At 63.2% G+C, this 17736-nt stretch overlaps 1 protein-coding gene across 7 annotated transcripts in view; it reads left to right on the forward strand.

Moving 5' to 3' along the window:
* Positions 1–13210, forward strand: part of PLXNB2 (plexin B2) — a 31070-nt gene extending 17860 nt beyond the window's left edge. For 6 of the 7 annotated variants that reach the window (XM_014864520.3, XM_044777128.2, XM_070506665.1 and 3 more), the window contains 34 exons: positions 48–176; positions 860–960; positions 1050–1176; positions 1614–1767; positions 2661–2775; positions 2866–2974; positions 3054–3155; positions 3631–3723; positions 4062–4143; positions 4225–4385; positions 4497–4645; positions 4830–4938; positions 5168–5304; positions 5479–5649; positions 6128–6257; positions 6369–6596; positions 6720–6896; positions 7017–7156; positions 7468–7568; positions 7798–8027; positions 8117–8298; positions 8724–8790; positions 8965–9111; positions 9724–9880; positions 10036–10136; positions 10214–10298; positions 10427–10581; positions 10649–10809; positions 10896–11043; positions 11541–11605; positions 11777–11852; positions 12207–12281; positions 12360–12499; positions 12583–13210. In XM_014864520.3, coding sequence (XP_014720006.1) covers positions 48–176; positions 860–960; positions 1050–1176; positions 1614–1767; positions 2661–2775; positions 2866–2974; positions 3054–3155; positions 3631–3723; positions 4062–4143; positions 4225–4385; positions 4497–4645; positions 4830–4938; positions 5168–5304; positions 5479–5649; positions 6128–6257; positions 6369–6596; positions 6720–6896; positions 7017–7156; positions 7468–7568; positions 7798–8027; positions 8117–8298; positions 8724–8790; positions 8965–9111; positions 9724–9880; positions 10036–10136; positions 10214–10298; positions 10427–10581; positions 10649–10809; positions 10896–11043; positions 11541–11605; positions 11777–11852; positions 12207–12281; positions 12360–12464 — 4269 coding nt within the window. In that variant the 3' untranslated portion in view covers positions 12465–12499; positions 12583–13210. The remainder of the gene's footprint in view (positions 1–47; positions 177–859; positions 961–1049; positions 1177–1613; positions 1768–2660; positions 2776–2865; positions 2975–3053; positions 3156–3630; positions 3724–4061; positions 4144–4224; positions 4386–4496; positions 4646–4829; positions 4939–5167; positions 5305–5478; positions 5650–6127; positions 6258–6368; positions 6597–6719; positions 6897–7016; positions 7157–7467; positions 7569–7797; positions 8028–8116; positions 8299–8723; positions 8791–8964; positions 9112–9723; positions 9881–10035; positions 10137–10213; positions 10299–10426; positions 10582–10648; positions 10810–10895; positions 11044–11540; positions 11606–11776; positions 11853–12206; positions 12282–12359; positions 12500–12582) is intronic. The other variant, XM_014864521.3, reaches the window with a different exon arrangement.
* Positions 13211–17736: the final 4526 nt, after the last annotated feature.

A 17736-nucleotide genomic window follows, 5' to 3' on the forward strand; every position in this document is an offset into this window, starting at 1 on the left:
TCTGTGTGCGAGACCCCCGCCCTCACATGCCTACCTTGTGCTCACAGGTGTACCTCACCCCGGATGGCAGCCCCGCAGAATATGGCTCTATTCTTGTGGAGATCAACAAGAGGATCAAGCAGGACCTGGTGCTCTCTGCAGATCTGTCCAGTCTGTATGCCATGACCCAGGACAAGGTAGGCCTGTGGAGCCTCTGGGGGAGGGACCTTGGTGGTCCAGGCCAATGGATCGGCCTAGAGGGGTGCAAAGGAGGGTGGGAAAGGGACCACCCCCCCTTCTCCTTGGGTCCCCAGTAGCATCTCCATCCCGTGTTGCTAGTGCCTTCCATGTCTCTGCAACTCTGTTTCTGTCTGTCCTACGTCTCTGGCCCTGCCTTGGCCCTGTCCTGAGGAGAAGGATGAGTCAGTGCTCTGAATGGGCCTCCCCTAAAGGCAGACAGTGGCTAGGGACCCTGTGCAGCCCCTGTGAGCTCAGGCAGTGGGGGAGAGCAAGAGCCCCTCAAGCTGGCCTGGGGAGCACCCAGGACATCTAAGCACCTCATAGGGAGCAGGGTCAGAGGGCCTGGGCTGGTGCAGGGGCCTGCCACAACCGGGACCCTCATGGTTCCCTGGGACCCTACACCATCACATCATGAGCCAGGTACAGCCATCAGGCCGGGGCCACGTGGAGACTTGTTGGCAACTGCTGCCTGCAGCTCTTGCTGGCGAGCCTTGGGTTGGTGTCTGAGGCTTTTAAGGCCCAGATATAAAGGTGGGGTGAAGCCGGTGGTCCCTGGGAAGTCTAGGGTCTGAGGGAGGCCCTGTGGCTGCTGGCCAGTCACCTCTGGTGGCCACATCCCTGCCCACCACTCTGCTGGCAGGTGTTCCGGCTCCCAGTACAGGAGTGTCTGAGCCACCCGAACTGCGCCCAGTGCCGCAGCTCCCAGGACCCCTACTGCGGCTGGTGCGTCGTCGAGGGACGGTGAGCGCCTGGCTCTGGGGGCCTGGTGGGGGCACAGCCCTGCCCTGTGGGCTGACGTGCCCGTGCTGAGGCTGCCCTTACCCCCACAGATGCACCAGGAGGGCTGAGTGCCCGAGGGCCAGCGAGAGCGGCCACTGGCTATGGAGCCGAGACGAGTCCTGTGTGGCCATAACCGGGGCCCAGCCACAGAACATGAGCCGAAGGGCCCAGGGGGAGGTGCGTGGGGGTGCGCAGGGGGTGGGTCTAGGGTAGAGGCAGGGCTGCTGCTGGCCAAGGGCTCTTGGCTCCGGCAGGCAGGCGAGCCACACAGCGTCTCAACCCTGACCTGGGCTCTGGGTGCCCGTCCTTTGTTGGGTTCCCGGCCCCTGTGTACTGGGGGGCTCCTGTGTATCCAGAGCAGACCCAGGCCCCATCCCCAGAGTTGCTGGGGTGACCTCACAGGGGCCTGTTTCAGATGAAATGGAGTCAGGTTCTAGAGGCTTCCCTGGGCGGTCAGCCTGTACACGTGCAGGAGGGCAGCCGGACAATGGGCCAGAGGACAGGTGCCCTGGGCGTGGGTAGTGGGGCCTCCTCACTGACAGCCCAGCCCTGGTTCCCCCACACCCCAAGGCTGGGCAGGGGGTCCTGGTGAGAACCACACAGCCCTTCCCCAGGTGCAGCTGACTGTCAGTCCCCTCCCGGCCCTGAGTGAGGAGGATGAGCTGCTGTGCCTCTTCGGTGAATCACCGCCACACTCAGCCCGAGTGGAGGGGGACGCCGTCATCTGCAACTCCCCGAGCAACATTCCCAGCACACCACCCGGCCAGGGTGAGGCCGTTCTCCTCCAGCCAATGGGCGGGCACTTCTCCTCCCTTCTCAACACCGTGGGGTCACATGCCCCCACCCACTGAGACCCTCAAGGGACCCAGTCCCAGGGGTGAGGGCTGAGGTAGGGTGGAGTGGGGTGGAGGCCCAAGGGCAGTTCTGGTTCTGGGTGCCCTGAGCCACGTGGGCCATGCAGTCACACCCACCCCCAGCCCAAGGCTGTTGGTGAGAGCCGCTCGTCTGAGCCCTTTGACTCAGCTTCTTCCTTCGTCACATTACTCAGCACCACCTGGTGCCAGGCCCTGGGCTGCATCATCTGTGCAGAAGCCCTTGCCCCTCTCTGCCCTATCCAGCTTGAGACAGGTGGGGCTGTCCCCAGAGGCTGGGGCCCAAATAGGTGCTAGGGCAGGTGCTGAACCTCTGTCCCTGGAGCGTTCTGGGCCATGGAGGATGGCTTGCTGTGAAGGCAGGGACCACACAGTGATGTGGTGGCGACCTGGCTGGTGCTCTGCCCCAGACACTGAGGCCCTCAGTGCATGCAGGGACAGAGAGGGAGCCCGACGCACAGAGCCCTGGGGAGCAATGCGAACCCCACCCTGGGAGCTGACACCTGAGCCAAGATCTGATTGTGGGTGGCAGGCCCGGCTGAGCCTGAGTGCAAGTCAGTGAGGCAGCCTCTATAGGGCCCCACTCACAGACAGGGGGGTCTCCACGTTCTGCCTCTGGTTCTGTGTTCGATGGCCTGTTGGGAGCTATGATAGGTGAGGAGTTGGGGCCAAGGAGGCCCAATTCCAGGCCTCCCTGTCCCCTGGCACCCCGCCGTCCCCCCTGCCACCCTCCCCTGCCAGCCTTGCCCTGCACTCTGTGGCCCCACCTGACGCTGTCCCCACCTGCAGACCACGTGGCTGTGAACGTCCAGCTCCTCTTCAGACACGGCAACATCTTTCTTACCTCCCACCTGTACCCCTTCTACGATTGCCGGGAGGCCATGAGCCTGGTGGAGAACCTGCCGTGAGTGTCGCAACCCCTTGGTTGCCCAGCCAGCCCCCCACCCTAACCCCATCCCCGTGCACCTGACCCTGCTCACCACCCCTCCCCCAGGTGCATCTCCTGTGCCAGCAATCGCTGGACCTGCCAGTGGGAACTTCGCTACCATGAGTGTCGGGAGGCCTCGCCCAACCCCGAGGATGGCATCGTCCGTGCTCACATGGTGAGGGGCCATGGGGACTTGTGGGAGCCGAGTCGCTTGGCCAGGGCCAGGCAGCATCTGACCAGCCTGCTCTCTCCAGGAGGACAACTGCCCCCAGTTCCTGAACCCCAGCCCACTGGTCATCCCCATGAACCATGAGACAGACGTGACCTTCCAGGGCAAGAACCTGGACACAGTGAAGGTCTAGGGGGGTTGCGGGGTGCTGGCCTGGGGGCAGGGGCTGACCAATGCAAACAGGCCTGGGGACCCCAGCAGGGGCCACGATGGCTGGTGGCCTGTCAGTGGGTCTTGTTCAGATCCATCCTCCTGCAAAACTGATGTCAGAGCATCTGGGCCCAGCCCATGAGGGAGGCGCTCAGCATGTGGTTGGGGACGGGAGACAGAGGTCTGGGAGGACGTGGGGATATTTGGACTGGCCTTGAGAACTCAGGCGGGGAAAAGGAGAAGGGCAAGGAGAAGGCGAGTTCAAGGCATTGGGGGCTGTGCAGCGGGGTGCCCCTTAGTGAGGAGGCAGCAGGCGCTGCGCTTGCATGTTGGCCTGGGGAGTCTGGGAGTGGCTGAGTGGTCACTTGGGATGGGAGTGCCTAGCTGGCCTCGGGGGTGTGGGGCTCACGGGGCTGGCCTTTCTGGGGTGTCCTGACCGGTCTGTCTCGCAGGGCTCCTCCCTGCACGTAGGCAGTGACCTGCTCAAGTTCGAGGAGCCAGTGAGCGTGCAGGGGCCAGGGACCTTCTTCTTTCGGACCCCAAAGGTATGGCCCTGGGGGCAGCCAGGCTGCTAGACCCTGAGGGCGGGCTCTGGGGGCAGCCTGGTGACCTGCAGAGCTTGAGGGCTGGGGCAGGTAGGGAGTCTGAGGAAGCAGCGGCAGCGGCCCAGGCAGGCGTGGCCTCAGATACCACTGTGTCCTCCATCTCCCTGGAATCAGAGCGATCCGTTGGTGTCTGAGGCTCCAGCTCCTGGCCACCGGAGGTCTCCTCGTATGGCCCCTTGGCTGTGAGGGGACCACATGGGCCATCGTGTGCATGGTGATCACCTTCAGGGGCTTAGGTGGAAGCGAGGGGTACAGTGTGTGCCTACATGTCCCCCCAGCTGTCCCATGACGCCAATGAGACGCTGCCCCTGCACCTGTACGTCAAATCCTACGGCAAGAACATTGACAGCAAGCTCCAAGGTGGGTGGGGTGGGCAGCGGGGGCCCCGTGGCGTGTGGGAAGTGGGGCAGCCCCGCTGACTGCTGGCTTCTTCCTCCACAGTGACCCTCTACAACTGCTCCTTTGGCCGAAGCGACTGCAGCCTGTGCCTGGCTGCCGACCCCACCTACCAGTGCGTGTGGTGCAGCGGGCAGGGCAGGTGTGTGTACAAGGCCCTGTGCAGCAACGCCACCTCCGAGTGCCCGCCGCCCGTCATCACCAGGGTGAGCCCCTTGTGCCTCCCCAGCTGGGAGGGACTCCAGCCTGGCCGTGGCCCACTTGCATGGCCCCGGCCTGCCCAGGCTGCCAGGTCAGCTGGGCTCCACCAATTTCAGATCCAGCCTGAGACGGGCCCACTAGGCGGCGGCATTCGTGTCACCATCCACGGGTCAAATTTGGGGGTCAGAGCCGGCGACGTCAAGAGGGTCACTGTGGCTGACCGGAACTGCACCTTTGAGCCAGAACGGTACTCTGTGTCCACCCGGTGAGTGGACAGCCCACGGCCTGGGCTCCATTGGCTGGGGGGCTAGATGACCAGGTGGATGGAGAGGAAGGACATGGTCCAGGGGTGTGGGGGTGCCCAGGGTTTGCACGCCTACAGATGTGCAAGTCGGAGGGGCCTTGGGAGGGCCTTGAGTGTGTCCCCACCCTGCCCATTGCCCACCCAGGATTGTGTGTGCCATCGAGGCTGCAGAGGCGCCCTCCACAGGGGGTGTCATGGTGGAGGTCAATGGGAAGTTCGGCTATTCACCACCCCACGTCCAGTTCACCTACCAGGTAAGCACCTGGCCCCGGGATCTGCATGAGTCTTGCGGGTTAGGACCGATGTGAGTGAGATCTGGCCACTGCTGCTGACCCCAGCCCCGTTGGGGGCTACATGCTGACTTGGGGTGAGGTGTGCCCCTGCCACCTTCCAACAACACTTATTGTCCAGTCAAGGCTTGGGTGGGAGGGCCACAGCCTGGCTACCCCAGCCCTGACCTCAATGCCCTTGTCGCTCTTGTAGCAGCCCCAGCCCCTCAGCGTGGAGCCAAAGCAGGGGCCACAGGCAGGTGGGACCACGCTGACCATCAGTGGCACCCACCTGGACACGGGCTCTGAGGAAGATGTGCGGGTGACCCTCAGTGATGTCCCCTGTAAAGTGTGGGTGTCACCTGTGGGCCTGCGAGTCTTCGGTTTGCCCTCGTCCTGGGGACCGGGTGGGGGTGCTGTGGCGGGGCTCCTGAGTCTGCCCTGGAGGGGGCAGTGGAACCCCCTGGCCTGGAACTGGGCTTGCTCCCAGGGTGGGGTTGACACTGACTGGCACCCCCACCCCAGGACGCAGTTTGGGGCCCAGCTCCAGTGTGTCACAGGCCCCCAGGTGTCTCTGGGGGAGCTGCACCTGGAGATTTACTACGGGGGCTCCCTGGTGCCCAGCCCTGGTGTCACCTTCACCTACCGCGAGAATCCGGTGCTGCGGGCCTTCGAGCCGTTGCGGAGCTTTGTCAGGTGTGGCCTCTCCCTCCCTCCCTGGCCAGTGCTCCCCATGCCCCCCGGGTACTCCATGCCATAGCCTCCCTGTTCAGCCACTTCTTGGGTCTCTGCCCACTTGTCTTGGGAGGACGTGGTGGGGCTGGTCTGGGTGGCAGGAGGAGGCCTCTGGAAAACCCCACTGCCCCCCCAGATCAACTTCTTCATAAAAACCCAGACGGCAGGCCCCATGGCAGTCCCTCACCCTGCTTCTGACAAGTGAGGGTGGCAGTGGGCATGGTCATGTGCTCTGAGCCCGCCCCCCACCCTCAGCAGGCATGTGCTCACACAGACCTGCATGTCCCCCCAAAAGCAGAGTAGGGTCAGGGACTCCAGGACCCATCCTCTCCAAGCCCACTGAGTGGCCAGAGTAGGGGTGGGAAGCTGGTGGGGGCACAGCCTGCGGGACACCTGCTCTGCCCAGTCATGCCACTGAGGCACTGCCCCCTGACCCCAGCGGCGGCCGGAGCATCAATGTCACGGGGCAGGGCTTCAGCCTGATCCAGAGATTCGCCATGGTAGTCATAGCCGAGCCCCTGCAGTCCTGGCGGCGGCGGCGGGAGGCCGGACCCCTGCAGCCCACGATGGTCAGTCCTGGGGCCAGCTGGGGGCTCAGCTCTGACGCTGGCCACTGGGGACATGCCAGGGAGGGGTGGGGCCTGCGCCAACTGGCCTGACAGCCCGGTCTCTGCTCGTAGGTTGTGGGCACGGAGTACACGTTCTACAACGACTCCAAGGTTGTGTTCTTGTCCCCGGCTGTCCCCGAGGAGCCCGAGGCCTACAACCTCACAGCACTCATTCAGATGGACGGGCACCGTGTCCTGCTTAGGACTGAGGCTGGCGCCTTTGAGTACGTGGCCGACCCCACCTTCGAGAACTTTACAGGGGGCGTCAAGAAGCAGGTCAACAAGCTCATCCACGCCCGGGTGAGGACGCAGCCCTGGGGGTCAGGGTCTTGACCAGGTGCTTGTGGGGATGCAGCCTGAGGTCTGGGCTGAGCTGGTCCACGCATCCATGACCCCCTGCTGGTCACTGTGATCCCCCTGCAGGGCACCAATCTGAACAAAGCAATGACACTTCACGAGGCCGAGGCCTTCGTGGGTGCTGAGCGCTGCATCATGAAGACGCTGACTGAGACTGACCTGTACTGTGAGCCCCCAGAGGTGCAGCCCCCCCCCAAGCGGCGGCAGAAGCGGGACACGACCAACAACCTGCCTGAGTTCATTGTGCGTGTGGGCAGGGCAGGGAGCCCATCACTGAGTGCTGAGAGCGGGGAGCATTCCTAGGGGTGTCAGGGGCACTGTCTCAGCTGCACCTGTCCATGCTAAGTCCGCCTGTCCACCCAGGTGAAATTCGGCTCACGGGAGTGGGTGCTGGGCCGCGTGGAGTATGACACGCGTGTGAGTGATGTGCCACTCAGCCTCATCCTGCCACTGGTCATTGTGCCCATGGTGGCTGTCATTGCTGTGTCTGTCTACTGCTACTGGTGAGCCTCTCCCCAGCAGTCTTAGCTCACCAGCCCCTATAATGCCCAGCCCCTACGCCCCCTCCACTGCCCCCTTTCCTGCTCCTCCCTCCTGCGCCGTCACCTCCTGCAGCCCCAGCTCCAGCAGCCCCTGCACTGCTCCACTACCCACTACCCCACCTGCACCCCTGCCCTGCCTCCCCTGCAGCCTTAGCCCCCCACACCCCCTCCCACTCCAGCCCCAGCCCCTGTGGCCACACCCACTGCCCAGCACAAGGCAGAGGCTCAGAGCCACCCAGTAGCCAGGTCCAGGAGCCTCCGTGTGCCCCTAGGAGGAAGAGCCAGCAAGCGGAGCGCGAGTATGAGAAGATCAAGTCCCAGCTGGAGGGCTTGGAGGAAAGCGTGCGGGACCGCTGCAAGAAGGAGTTCACGGGTAGGGCCGCCATCCTTGGCCTCCCTGGGCTCCTTGACCTCCCCACGCTCCCTGACCTCTCCGGGCGCTTCCTGACCTCCTGGGGCTCCCTGACCTCCTGGGGCTCCCTGCCAGCCGGCCAGAGCCCAGGGCTCACATGCCTGGAAGAGGGCCTTGGAGGAGGCTGCATCTGGCGGGCGCGGAGGGTGGCCACAGGGCTGGCAGGAGCCTCAACCTGGCCTCCCCCCAGACCTCATGATCGAGATGGAGGACCAGACAAACGACGTGCACGAGGCGGGCATCCCCGTGCTGGACTACAAGACCTACACCGACCGCGTCTTCTTCCTGCCCTCCAAGGACGGTGACAAGGATGTGATGATCACGGGCAAGCTGGACATCCCCGAGTCGCGGCGGCCTGTGGTGGAGCAGGCCCTATACCAGTTCTCCAACCTGCTCAACAGCAAGTCCTTCCTCATCAATGTGAGTGGGGATGGGGTGAGGGGTGGGGCCCCAGGTGGGCGGCGCGTCCTAGGTGTCTGGGTATCTCTGACCTGACGCTGCCCCCACAGTTCATCCACACCCTGGAGAACCAACGGGAGTTCTCGGCCCGCGCTAAGGTCTACTTTGCATCGCTGCTGACGGTGGCGCTGCACGGGAAGCTGGAGTACTACACAGACATCATGCGCACGCTCTTCCTGGAGCTCATGGAGCAGTACGTGGTGGCCAAGAACCCCAAGCTGATGCTGCGCAGGTGTGTGGCCGAGGGGAGAGGGGGTGTCTGGGCGTGGAGGGGTGGTGGATGCAGAGGCCATGTGGCAGGATGATGGGTGTGCACAGGGCTTATTCGGCATCCAGTTTGCCGGCAGATGTAGCCAGTGCAGGTGAGTACGGGCAGGAGATGGCAGGCGATGGCATCCCTGGCAGCAGGCAATCTCTGCAGGTCACTTAGCTGCTCCCCTTAGACACAGCTCTGTAGGGTGGGGTGGAAGATGATATGCCTGCCCTAAGGGCCTGGGCGTGTGGTCACTGCTGGCTGTGCAGGGACAACATGACGGGGATCCAGGGCCTAGATGGCGAGGGTAGGCTGGCATGAGGATGGTCTGGGTGGATGGAAGAGCCAGCTGGGCCTCGGGGCACTAAGGGGTCCCTGAGTACAAGGCCTGTCTGTGCTTCCAGGTCTGAGACAGTGGTGGAGAGGATGCTGTCCAACTGGATGTCCATCTGCCTGTACCAGTACCTCAAGGTGGGTTCCACGTGGCCCAGCCAGGTGTGGGGGAGGGGCGAGGTAGTGCTATCCTCCAAAGGTCCACCCGCCCATGCAGCACCTCCAGGTGGGCCCAGCCCCACTTGAACACGCTTGCATCCCACTCTGGGGTGGTTAGTCCTACCCATGGCTGAGCCACCCATGTCATTCCAGGACAGCGCTGGCGAGCCACTGTACAAGCTCTTCAAGGCCATTAAGCATCAGGTAGAGAAGGGACCAGTGGACGCCGTGCAGAAGAAGGCTAAATACACCCTCAATGACACAGGCCTGCTGGGCGACGATGTGGAGTATGCGCCCCTGGTGAGCCCCAGGGCTGGGTGGGCCGCTGGGGGACCTCAGAGGCTGGGCTGCTGGCCAGCCTCAGGGTCAGGAGCTGGACGCCAGTCTCCTCCCTTGTGGACTTGTGTCAGAAGCCGTTGCCTGTGCTGGGCTTGCCCGCATTTGGGGAAGGGCCCAGGTCGTGGGTCCGAGCAGGTGTCAGGACCTTAAGCTTGTCCCTGGAGAGAGCTCTAAGTGTCATGACCCTGGGCCAGCTGCCTCCTGGTCACCCAGGACCACTGCAAGGGTGTGTGGGATCTGGCGCACCAAGTGTGTTTGGCGCTGAGCTTGTGTGCATGTGGAGGGAGTGTGTGGCATGTGCTTATGTTGTGTGATCTGTGTGTGCTGCCCTGATGTCTGTTGTTGTCTGATACACACAAGTGAGCAGTCCCCTGAGCTGCTCCTCTGCTCTCAGTCCTCCTGAGCCAGAGCATGCAGGGAAAGGAGGAGGCTGGGCCGCCCATGGTGCTGTGGGGGCTCAGAGCCCTCCCCCATGCCTCGACCCAAGGGTGAGGCCCGAGGCTGCTCCCGTGTCTGAGGAAGTCAGAGCGAGGATCCCTCCCCCACTGGCTCTTCATCTTGTCTCCCCCACAGACGGTGAGCGTGATCGTTCAGGATGAAGGGGTCGACGCTGTCCCTGTCAAGGTCCTCAACTGTGACACCATCTCCCAGGTCAAGGAGAAGATCATTGACCAAGTGTACCGCACACAGCCTTGCTCTCGCTGGCCCAAGGCTGACAGTGTGGTCCTCGGTGAGCAGGGTCCCTGTATGCCCGGCTCTGTGCCCTGGGGAGAGGTCCTGCCCTGAGGACCCAGTTGGGCAAGTGGGGTGGGGGGACGGTTAGAGGGAACCCGGGCAGAGTGCTCTGTGGCTGGGTTCCCGGAGCCGGGCTCTGTCCTCCCACAGAGTGGCGTCCTGGGTCCACAGCGCAGATCCTGTCAGACCTGGACCTGACGTCTCAGCGGGAGGGCCGCTGGAAGCGCATCAACACCCTGATGCACTACAATGTGAGTGCAGGGCCAGGCGAGGGGGCAGGTCCCTGCCCGGAGTGGTGAGTGATGCCCACCTCATGGCCATGTTCCAGGTCCGGGACGGCGCCACTCTCCTCCTGTCCAAGGTGGGGGTCTCCCAGCAGCCGGAGGACAGCCAGCAGGACCTGCCCGGGGAGCGTGAGTCCCTTCCTCCTACCCGCACCCTTCTGGCTCTGGCAGTCAGCGTGGACCAGCGTCCACCCTGTGTGGCCATCTCAGGGGAGCTGCCGAGCCTCCGTGGATCCCTCAGCGCCCCCTCCCTGCAGGCCACGCCCTCCTGGAGGAGGAGAACCGGGTGTGGCACCTGGTGCGGCCCACAGACGAGGTGGACGAAGGCAAGTCGAAGCGCGGCAGTGTGAAGGAGAAGGAGCGCACCAAGGCCATCACCGAAATCTACCTGACTCGCCTGCTGTCCGTCAAGGTGGGCGGCGGGCCTGTGGGTGGGAGGCCCAGGCGGCCAGGCGGTGCTGACCCTCCCTGCCCCACAGGGCACACTGCAGCAGTTCGTGGACAACTTCTTCCAGAGTGTGCTGGCTCCTGGGAAAGCCGTGCCACCCGCCGTCAAGTACTTCTTCGACTTCCTGGACGAGCAAGCAGAGAAGCATGACATCAGGGATGAGGATACTGTCCACATCTGGAAGACCAACAGGTGAGCTCCTCCAGCTGGGCTCCCCATCCCTGCCCGCCCTTCCCCAGCGTCTCGGCGGCCCCTCATGCCCTGTTGCTCTGCCTCAGTTTACCACTCCGGTTCTGGGTGAACATCCTCAAGAACCCTCACTTCATCTTTGACGTGCACGTCCACGAGGTGGTGGACGCCTCCCTGTCGGTCATCGCACAGACCTTCATGGATGCCTGCACGCGCACAGAGCACAAGCTGAGCCGCGTGAGTGGCCTCTGGGGCTGTTCTGGTGGGGCGACAGGATGTGGGCCATTGCCCAGGAGGCCTGGAAGGCCTGGACTGGACAGTGTCCACAGGGTGGGTGGATGGCTGGGGAAGCCATGACTGTGAGGCAGGTGAGGGGTCAGTTTGGGATGTAGCAGGTTTGTCTGGGGTGTGAATTTGTACACTTGGGGCTGAAGCTTGGGGAAGGGTGGGTACAAGGTGACTGGAGCTGCAGGGGGCGGAGCCTGGTATCCCCCCCTTACACAGGCTGAGAAAGTGAGTTTTACTACAATCATAAAATGATGAAACTACCAGGAGTTCCCATCAGGTCTGTGGCTGGGCCGAGGTGGCTGCCCGGCTGGACCCCCATCTCCCGCACACCCTCCTTTCTCTGTGGGTACCGTGAGTGGGTGTGAGCCTGGCCCATCAGGGGCTGAGGGCAGGGGCACCAGCCAGCCCGTCTTGGCGTGGGCATTACTTGGCTCTGACCCCCACAGGACTCTCCCAGCAACAAGCTGCTCTACGCGAAGGAGATCTCCACCTACAAGAAGATGGTAGAGGAGTGAGTTCCGCCTGCCCCTTCCCACCAGACCTCGGCGCCCACCCTCCCCCCGTTGCCCAGTGGGGCCCTTGGGGGCAGTTCAGGCCTGTGCTTGGGAGGAGGGTCCTGGTGGGCAGCTTCGGGTCCAGCCTCTGGGACCCACTGCCCACTTCTTCTCTCCACCCCCCGCAGTTACTACAAGGGGATCAGACAGATGGTGCAGGTCAGCGACCAGGACATGAACACACATTTGGCAGAGATTTCCCGGGTAAGGGGGGCACAGGGGACACACCAGCTGACCCTCCCCGGGCTGAGCCCCCTGCTGCCCCCAGGGTGGGCTGAAGTTGTGCCCAAGGTAGAGAAGCAGAGGGTGGAGCCAGATGGGCTAGCGCTTGTGGTGACCAAGTGTGATCTGGTGGGGGTGCTTGTGAGCAGCCCTGAGCCGGCCTTGCCTGCCACGTGTTTGTGTGGAGGGGGGCGTGTCTGTCCGTGGCCGTCCAGTATGGCTTCATGCTGGGAAGGTGATCTTTGTGTCTGTCTTTGCCCATGGGAGTACATATTACAGTAGCCTGTCCAGCCCCTCCCCTGCCTGGGTCACACTGCCTGCCCCCCTCCCCCCTAGGCACACACGGACTCCCTGAACACCCTTGTGGCCCTGCACCAGCTCTACCAGTACACCCAGAAGTACTATGACGAGGTAGGATCGGGTCCTCCAGGGCAGCCGTGGTCGGGCAGCCCCCTTCCCTGGCCTGGGTCTGACATGAGGCACCCTCAGATCATCAACGCCCTAGAGGACGATCCTGCCGCCCAGAAGATGCAGCTGGCCTTCCGCCTCCAGCAGATCGCGGCTGCACTTGAGAACAAAGTCACAGACCTCTGACCTCTGACCTCCGCCCCCGTGGTCTCGGGGCGCAGGTGGGTGACACCTGGTGCTGGGCGTTGGGCGGCCCCCGGGCTGTGTGGCTGCACTGGTGGGCTCAGCCCTCATCTCTCACCAGCAGAGGAAGAGCCCCTGGGCGTCCAAGTGTGGGTGCAGCGAGGGAGCCCCGACCTCCACGTTTTTAGCCACGTAGCGTCTTTCTCCTGAGCAATAGTGCCGGGGCCCAGCAGCACCAGCTCCCTCCTGTGGAACCAGCATCAGTCAGCGCCTCTGCGTGGAGTCCTTGAGTGACTCGCACATGTGCCTTATGCCCCCGGCACCTCAGCTCCCTTCCCAGCACCAGCAGCTGCCTCGGGTCCTGGGTTTGGCCTCTTTGGGTGGGGTCTGAGTGCCTGCAGCCCCCGGGGCCTCATGCCCAGGCTGCGTCTGCCCCGCCGGGACAGGAGGAGAAAAGCGGTACCATGCCTTCGTGACCTCACCTGCCCCGCCCTGTGGGGCGCTGGCCCTCTGGGTGGACTCCATGCCGTGGGCCCCACCTCAAAGGTCAAGCTGGACGTCAGACGTCGAGGCCCAGGTGGCCAGAGGGGACCCAGCAGACCAGGGTCCTGGTCTCAGCCTGTCAGACAGGCTGCCCTGGAGGCCCTGCCCAGGTCTGGGGGGTCCAGGAGCAGCTCTGCCAGGAGCACCCCTACCCCCTTGTGAATCTTGTTAATTGTAAATCAAATACAACTGTCTTTTTCACTCTGCTGCTCGGCTGGGTTCCTCCTGGGGCTGCAGACCTGCTGTCCCTGCGCAGCTACCCCCGTTCCCAGGCCTGTCCTGCCCGTGGCCTCCCCCTCAGACACTGTCTGGCCCTAAGATCTCAGCATCAGGTGGGCTGTGTGGCCTCGCACCCCCACCTCACAGTTCCTCTGGGCCAGGCCTGGGGGTGTGTGTGCTGAGGCTGCAGCCCACCCACAGCCCTGCTGCCCCAGGAGAACAGGGTGGTCAGGGCTGGGGGGTGAGGTCTGAGGCTCAGAAACGGGCTGTGTGCTGCTCAGGCCTGAGAGTGAGCCTGGAACAGACTGTGTTTCCAGGAGGTGCGAGGAGGCAGTCCCTCCCGGCAGGGGGATTGGGCTGACTCAGGCGCCATCTGGCGGTCGCCACGTCCCCTGCCTCCCTTCCTCAGGCTGGGTCCAGGAGCCACGGGGGCAGGGGGCGGGCGTGGCAGGAGCCTGCTGTCTGGGCCTTGAGCTCTGTGCCATTTTCTCTTTCCTGAGGTGGGGGGTTCTCACGGGCATGGTGCACCCAGCAGCGTTGAATAAGCCCCTACTGTGTGCAAGCCCCACTGGACACTGGGATGGGTCCAGGAGAGAGGGTCCTGCATCCCCCTGCTCAAGGCTGTGGGGCCGTTAGAGTCTGCTCCTCCTCAGCCCCGTGAGTCGCCCTAGGATGACTCAGGACTCAAGGGCTGTGTGCCTGAGAGCAGGTGGCCCCTTTGCTGCTGGGGGGGCAGGGGTTGTCCAGGAATCTGGCAATGGGGAAAGGGGCTGCTCCCAGTCCCACGTTGCATGCAGGGCAGGAGCTGTGAGATGTGCCACTCTGCAGCCATCAGCCACACGTGCAGCATCAGTGTGTTGAGCCCCTCATTCATTCAACATGCACTGTCCTGGGCACTAGGGACCCAGCAGTAAATGGGACAGACAGGGTCTGCCATGGGGGAATTGTTCTCCAAGCATACCAACTCAAGCAGAAGAGGGATTTGGTGGCTCCATAATAAGAAAGTGGAGGTGGTTCAGCTTCAGATACAGCTGACTCCAGGTGTCACATGTCTTTGGGTTCCATCTGTCTGAACTGCTGCCCAACACATTCTGGTTTATCCTTGGCCAGTAGGGGCCCTGTGGCAGGCAGCCCCGGCCTGTGTCTGCTCCACATGGGGCACGTCATTGTGTCTGAGGAATCTCAATGGGCTGGGCCTCAGTCATGAGCTGCCTCTGTATGGGCCAGCTGCATTCAAGCCACATGGAACAAGGATGGGTATCTCCCACAAGGAAAGGGTACTAAGCATACAACTGACATCCCCCACCCCAGGGACCTCTGGAGTGACACTCTGCCATGGCCCACACTAGGTTTCCCACTTCCCAGAGACCCAGCTCATCAGGAAATCTGAACAAGGTACTGCTGAGCCAGAGCAGGGAGCACAGTCTGGGAGTGCTGAGCTGGGGGTCCCTGAGGGGGCAGAATCTGGTACCCTGCCTTCCAGGCTGGACCCCCCCATAGGCTAGTCCTGCCCCCTTCCCACTGGGCAGCCAGGCAAGAAGATGGGGAGAGTCAGTGAGGCCCCCTTCCACTCTGAAGCTGGGAGACAGAAGAAGGCTGCGGGTCCGTGTGGAGGACAGGAGCATGAGAAGGGATCTGTCCTTCCGTGGGGCCAGTCAAGGGCAGAAATTTGGCATGGATATTGGGGTGCGTGGGGTGGGCAGGCCAGCCTGGAGTGGTCAGGATCTGACAGACCAGGCCTTCCTGTTGCTTCCCATTTTCCTTCCAATGTAGTGGGAGGGTGGAGAGGCAGGAATGGGGGGGGGGGCTGCCTTTTCTTCCAAGAAAGCAGCCCAAGGCCATTCCCTCCCCACCTGGTTATTAAGAGCAGGAACCTTGACCAAGTTACCTGGCTGCCTGCCTCCCACGATGTGGCCAGGTTAGCATTTTAGGAAGTTCATTCTGCCCTCAGGAGAACTGCAGCCAGGAGACCAGTGAGGGGCTGGAAAGGGATGGCTCGGACCGTGGAATGGGGACAGTGGACATGGAGAGAAGGGGTGGGGTCCTGATACTTAGGGCTGACAGTGAATCACAGTAGAGGGTGGAGGGAGACCAGGGGTGGGAGGCTTGGGCCCCAATAGGAAGCTCTTCTGTGCAGCCCCCGTGCCCCCTCCTCACACCTGCAGGGCCTGCCATTGCCGGCTCCTCTCCCTGCTCCACCCCAGCCGCTTCTGCAGGCTCAGTCCTCTCACCCAGCCTTGGTTACCTTCACTTTGTGGCCAGGACGATGCTGTGAAAGCATCCATCCAGCAGAGCTCCCCATCACCCCCGAGAACAAAAATCTGACATCCCGGCCTCAGCCGACCAGGCTGCCACAGCCCTCCACCACCTCTTCCTTTCTGTTCGTCAAGTCCAGCTAAGTCCTTGAAAGGCAGGACTGTCTGCAGGTTCGGTCCAGCTGCAGCGTGTCATCTCTCCAGGGGACTTCCCGACGGCCCGGCTCTGTGCCCCCTCCCACCCTCATCTCCACGAGAAACTCTCCCTGGTCACATCCTGCAGGATCACAGCCTCCTCGCCAGAGGGACCTGTGTGCCTCGGGCTGGGGGTGTTGAGTGCCCAGGGCAGGTTTGCTGAGTGATGAGGGAAGGTCTCCGCTCTGCTGGACCGCTGAGCTGGGCAGAGAGGCTGCTCCCTATGGGCACCTCTGACCACTGTCCACTGGGATTTTGGGGCAGTGGTGCGGGAGGCTGGGCGGGGTTCCCCTGGGGTCAGCAGACACCCCCGCTGCAGCCGGGAGAGAGCCCAGGAAGGGGCGGGGCTGGTCACCATGGGAATGCAGCTCCCTCCAGCGCTGACAAAGGCGCTCTGCCCCCTTAGCCCGCCGAGGCTGGGTTCCCACTGCCAGAGGCTGTGCTCCCGCCCCCTCCCCACCCTTTAGCTACCGCTCCATTAACTCCACACAAAACCTTGGCCTGCCAGAGAAAGGCGCCCCGGGCAGGGCCCTCCAGGAGGCGCGGAGCCAGTGGCTGCAGGAGAGGGCACTGGCTCCCAGAGGGGAAACTGAGGCCAGGGTGGCTCGGCACCTGGCCAAGGTCAGGTGAGGGTGGCCTGCTTCCTACCTCACCTCTCCGTCGCCCCAGGGTCTGGGTTCTCTGGCAGATGTGTCCGTTTGCCCAGTACTTTGTTGACATGTTTTATTTTAATTTTGTTGCCAATATTTAAAAATCGGGGGATTCTCACATAAAAACTCAGGTTTTAGTTAGTTTCGAAAAAAGTAGGTCGAGCAGCTCAGAGCCTGATGTTCTGCTTTCCTGGGAGGGGCACCATTGCTCCCAGAGGGTGAGGGTCGGGGGAGGCGTTTGTTCCAGGGGCAGTGCTCTCTCCGAACCCTTGTCACTTTAAAGTGGGAAATAAAAGTAGATGCCGGCGGGCCTAGAGTGTGGACACGAGGATAGCCTGTCTCGCTGAACTAGGGAACATCCCGGCCACTTCAGTGAGAGCAGCCGGTGAGAATGGAAACTTCCAGACCACTCAGTGCAGCAGGGGAGGCACTGCAGCCCCTGGAACTGAGACTGCGGACTAGAGGGCTCCCCAGTACTCCAAGTCAGGGGGGCTTCCTGAAGAGGTGGCAGCTGAGGGAGTTGTCCCCGAAGAAGGGAAGGTATCAGGCACCCAAGAGGACCCATTTATGGATAGCTTCTTATGGGCACAACACCCCAAAGGCCCGCTGGCGCCGCCGCTGTCCCTGGTCCTGACAGGGCTGGTCCCCAGGCCCGGCCGGCGGTCATGCTTCTCCCAAGAGGCGGCGAGGGTCGAACGCAGGCAAGGGCCAGGCCGCTGCAGAGGCTGATGCCAGACCGCGGGTTTCCCAGGGGGCGAACCACACCGCCAAGGCCGGAAGGGCCTCCGCGGGAAAGGGAGGACAGGCTGGCCCAGGATCCAAGGCGCAGCCACCTGCCCACCGCAGAGGGGCCTATCCAACCAAGGGCCTAGTTTTTATCAGGTGGTATTTTCTATGTTGGTGAAAAATAGATCCCATGGTTCGCCCCTGGCTTCTTTGATTTGGAGGGTTCTACTTCATTTCCGAGGGCGCAGACTTGTGGGGGGAGGGCGGGTGCAGGGCCCAGAGCAAGTGGCGGGAAGGAGGGATGCAAGATTCTGAGCAGGCTGAGGGGGGCGTAAGTGCAGGGCCCCGAGGAAGCGGAGGGAGGGGGTGCAGAGACGGAAAGCGGGGAGGGGAGGTGCCGGCGCCGGCCGGCAGGGGAGGGCGCGGGGAGCGCAGGCCAGCGAGACGCAGAGGAGCCCGGGCGGAGGACAGATAGCGGGCGGACCTAGGGGGAGGTGCGTGGACCCCAGGAGGTGGAAGCGGGAGGGGCGGTAAGTCGGACTCTGGTCGCCCCCTCCCCCAGTGGGGGCGCATCCTCGCCGGGACCGCCCGGGGGAGGGAGGGAAGGCTGGTTTCCGCTTGGCCGCCGCCTCGCAGGAGCAGGAAGCCGCGCGTTTGGCTCTGGGAACCCCCTCCCCGGCCCCGCCC

Source organism: Equus asinus, chromosome 4 (genome assembly GCF_041296235.1).
Source record: "Equus asinus isolate D_3611 breed Donkey chromosome 4, EquAss-T2T_v2, whole genome shotgun sequence".
Classification (NCBI taxonomy): Eukaryota; Metazoa; Chordata; class Mammalia; order Perissodactyla; family Equidae; genus Equus; species Equus asinus.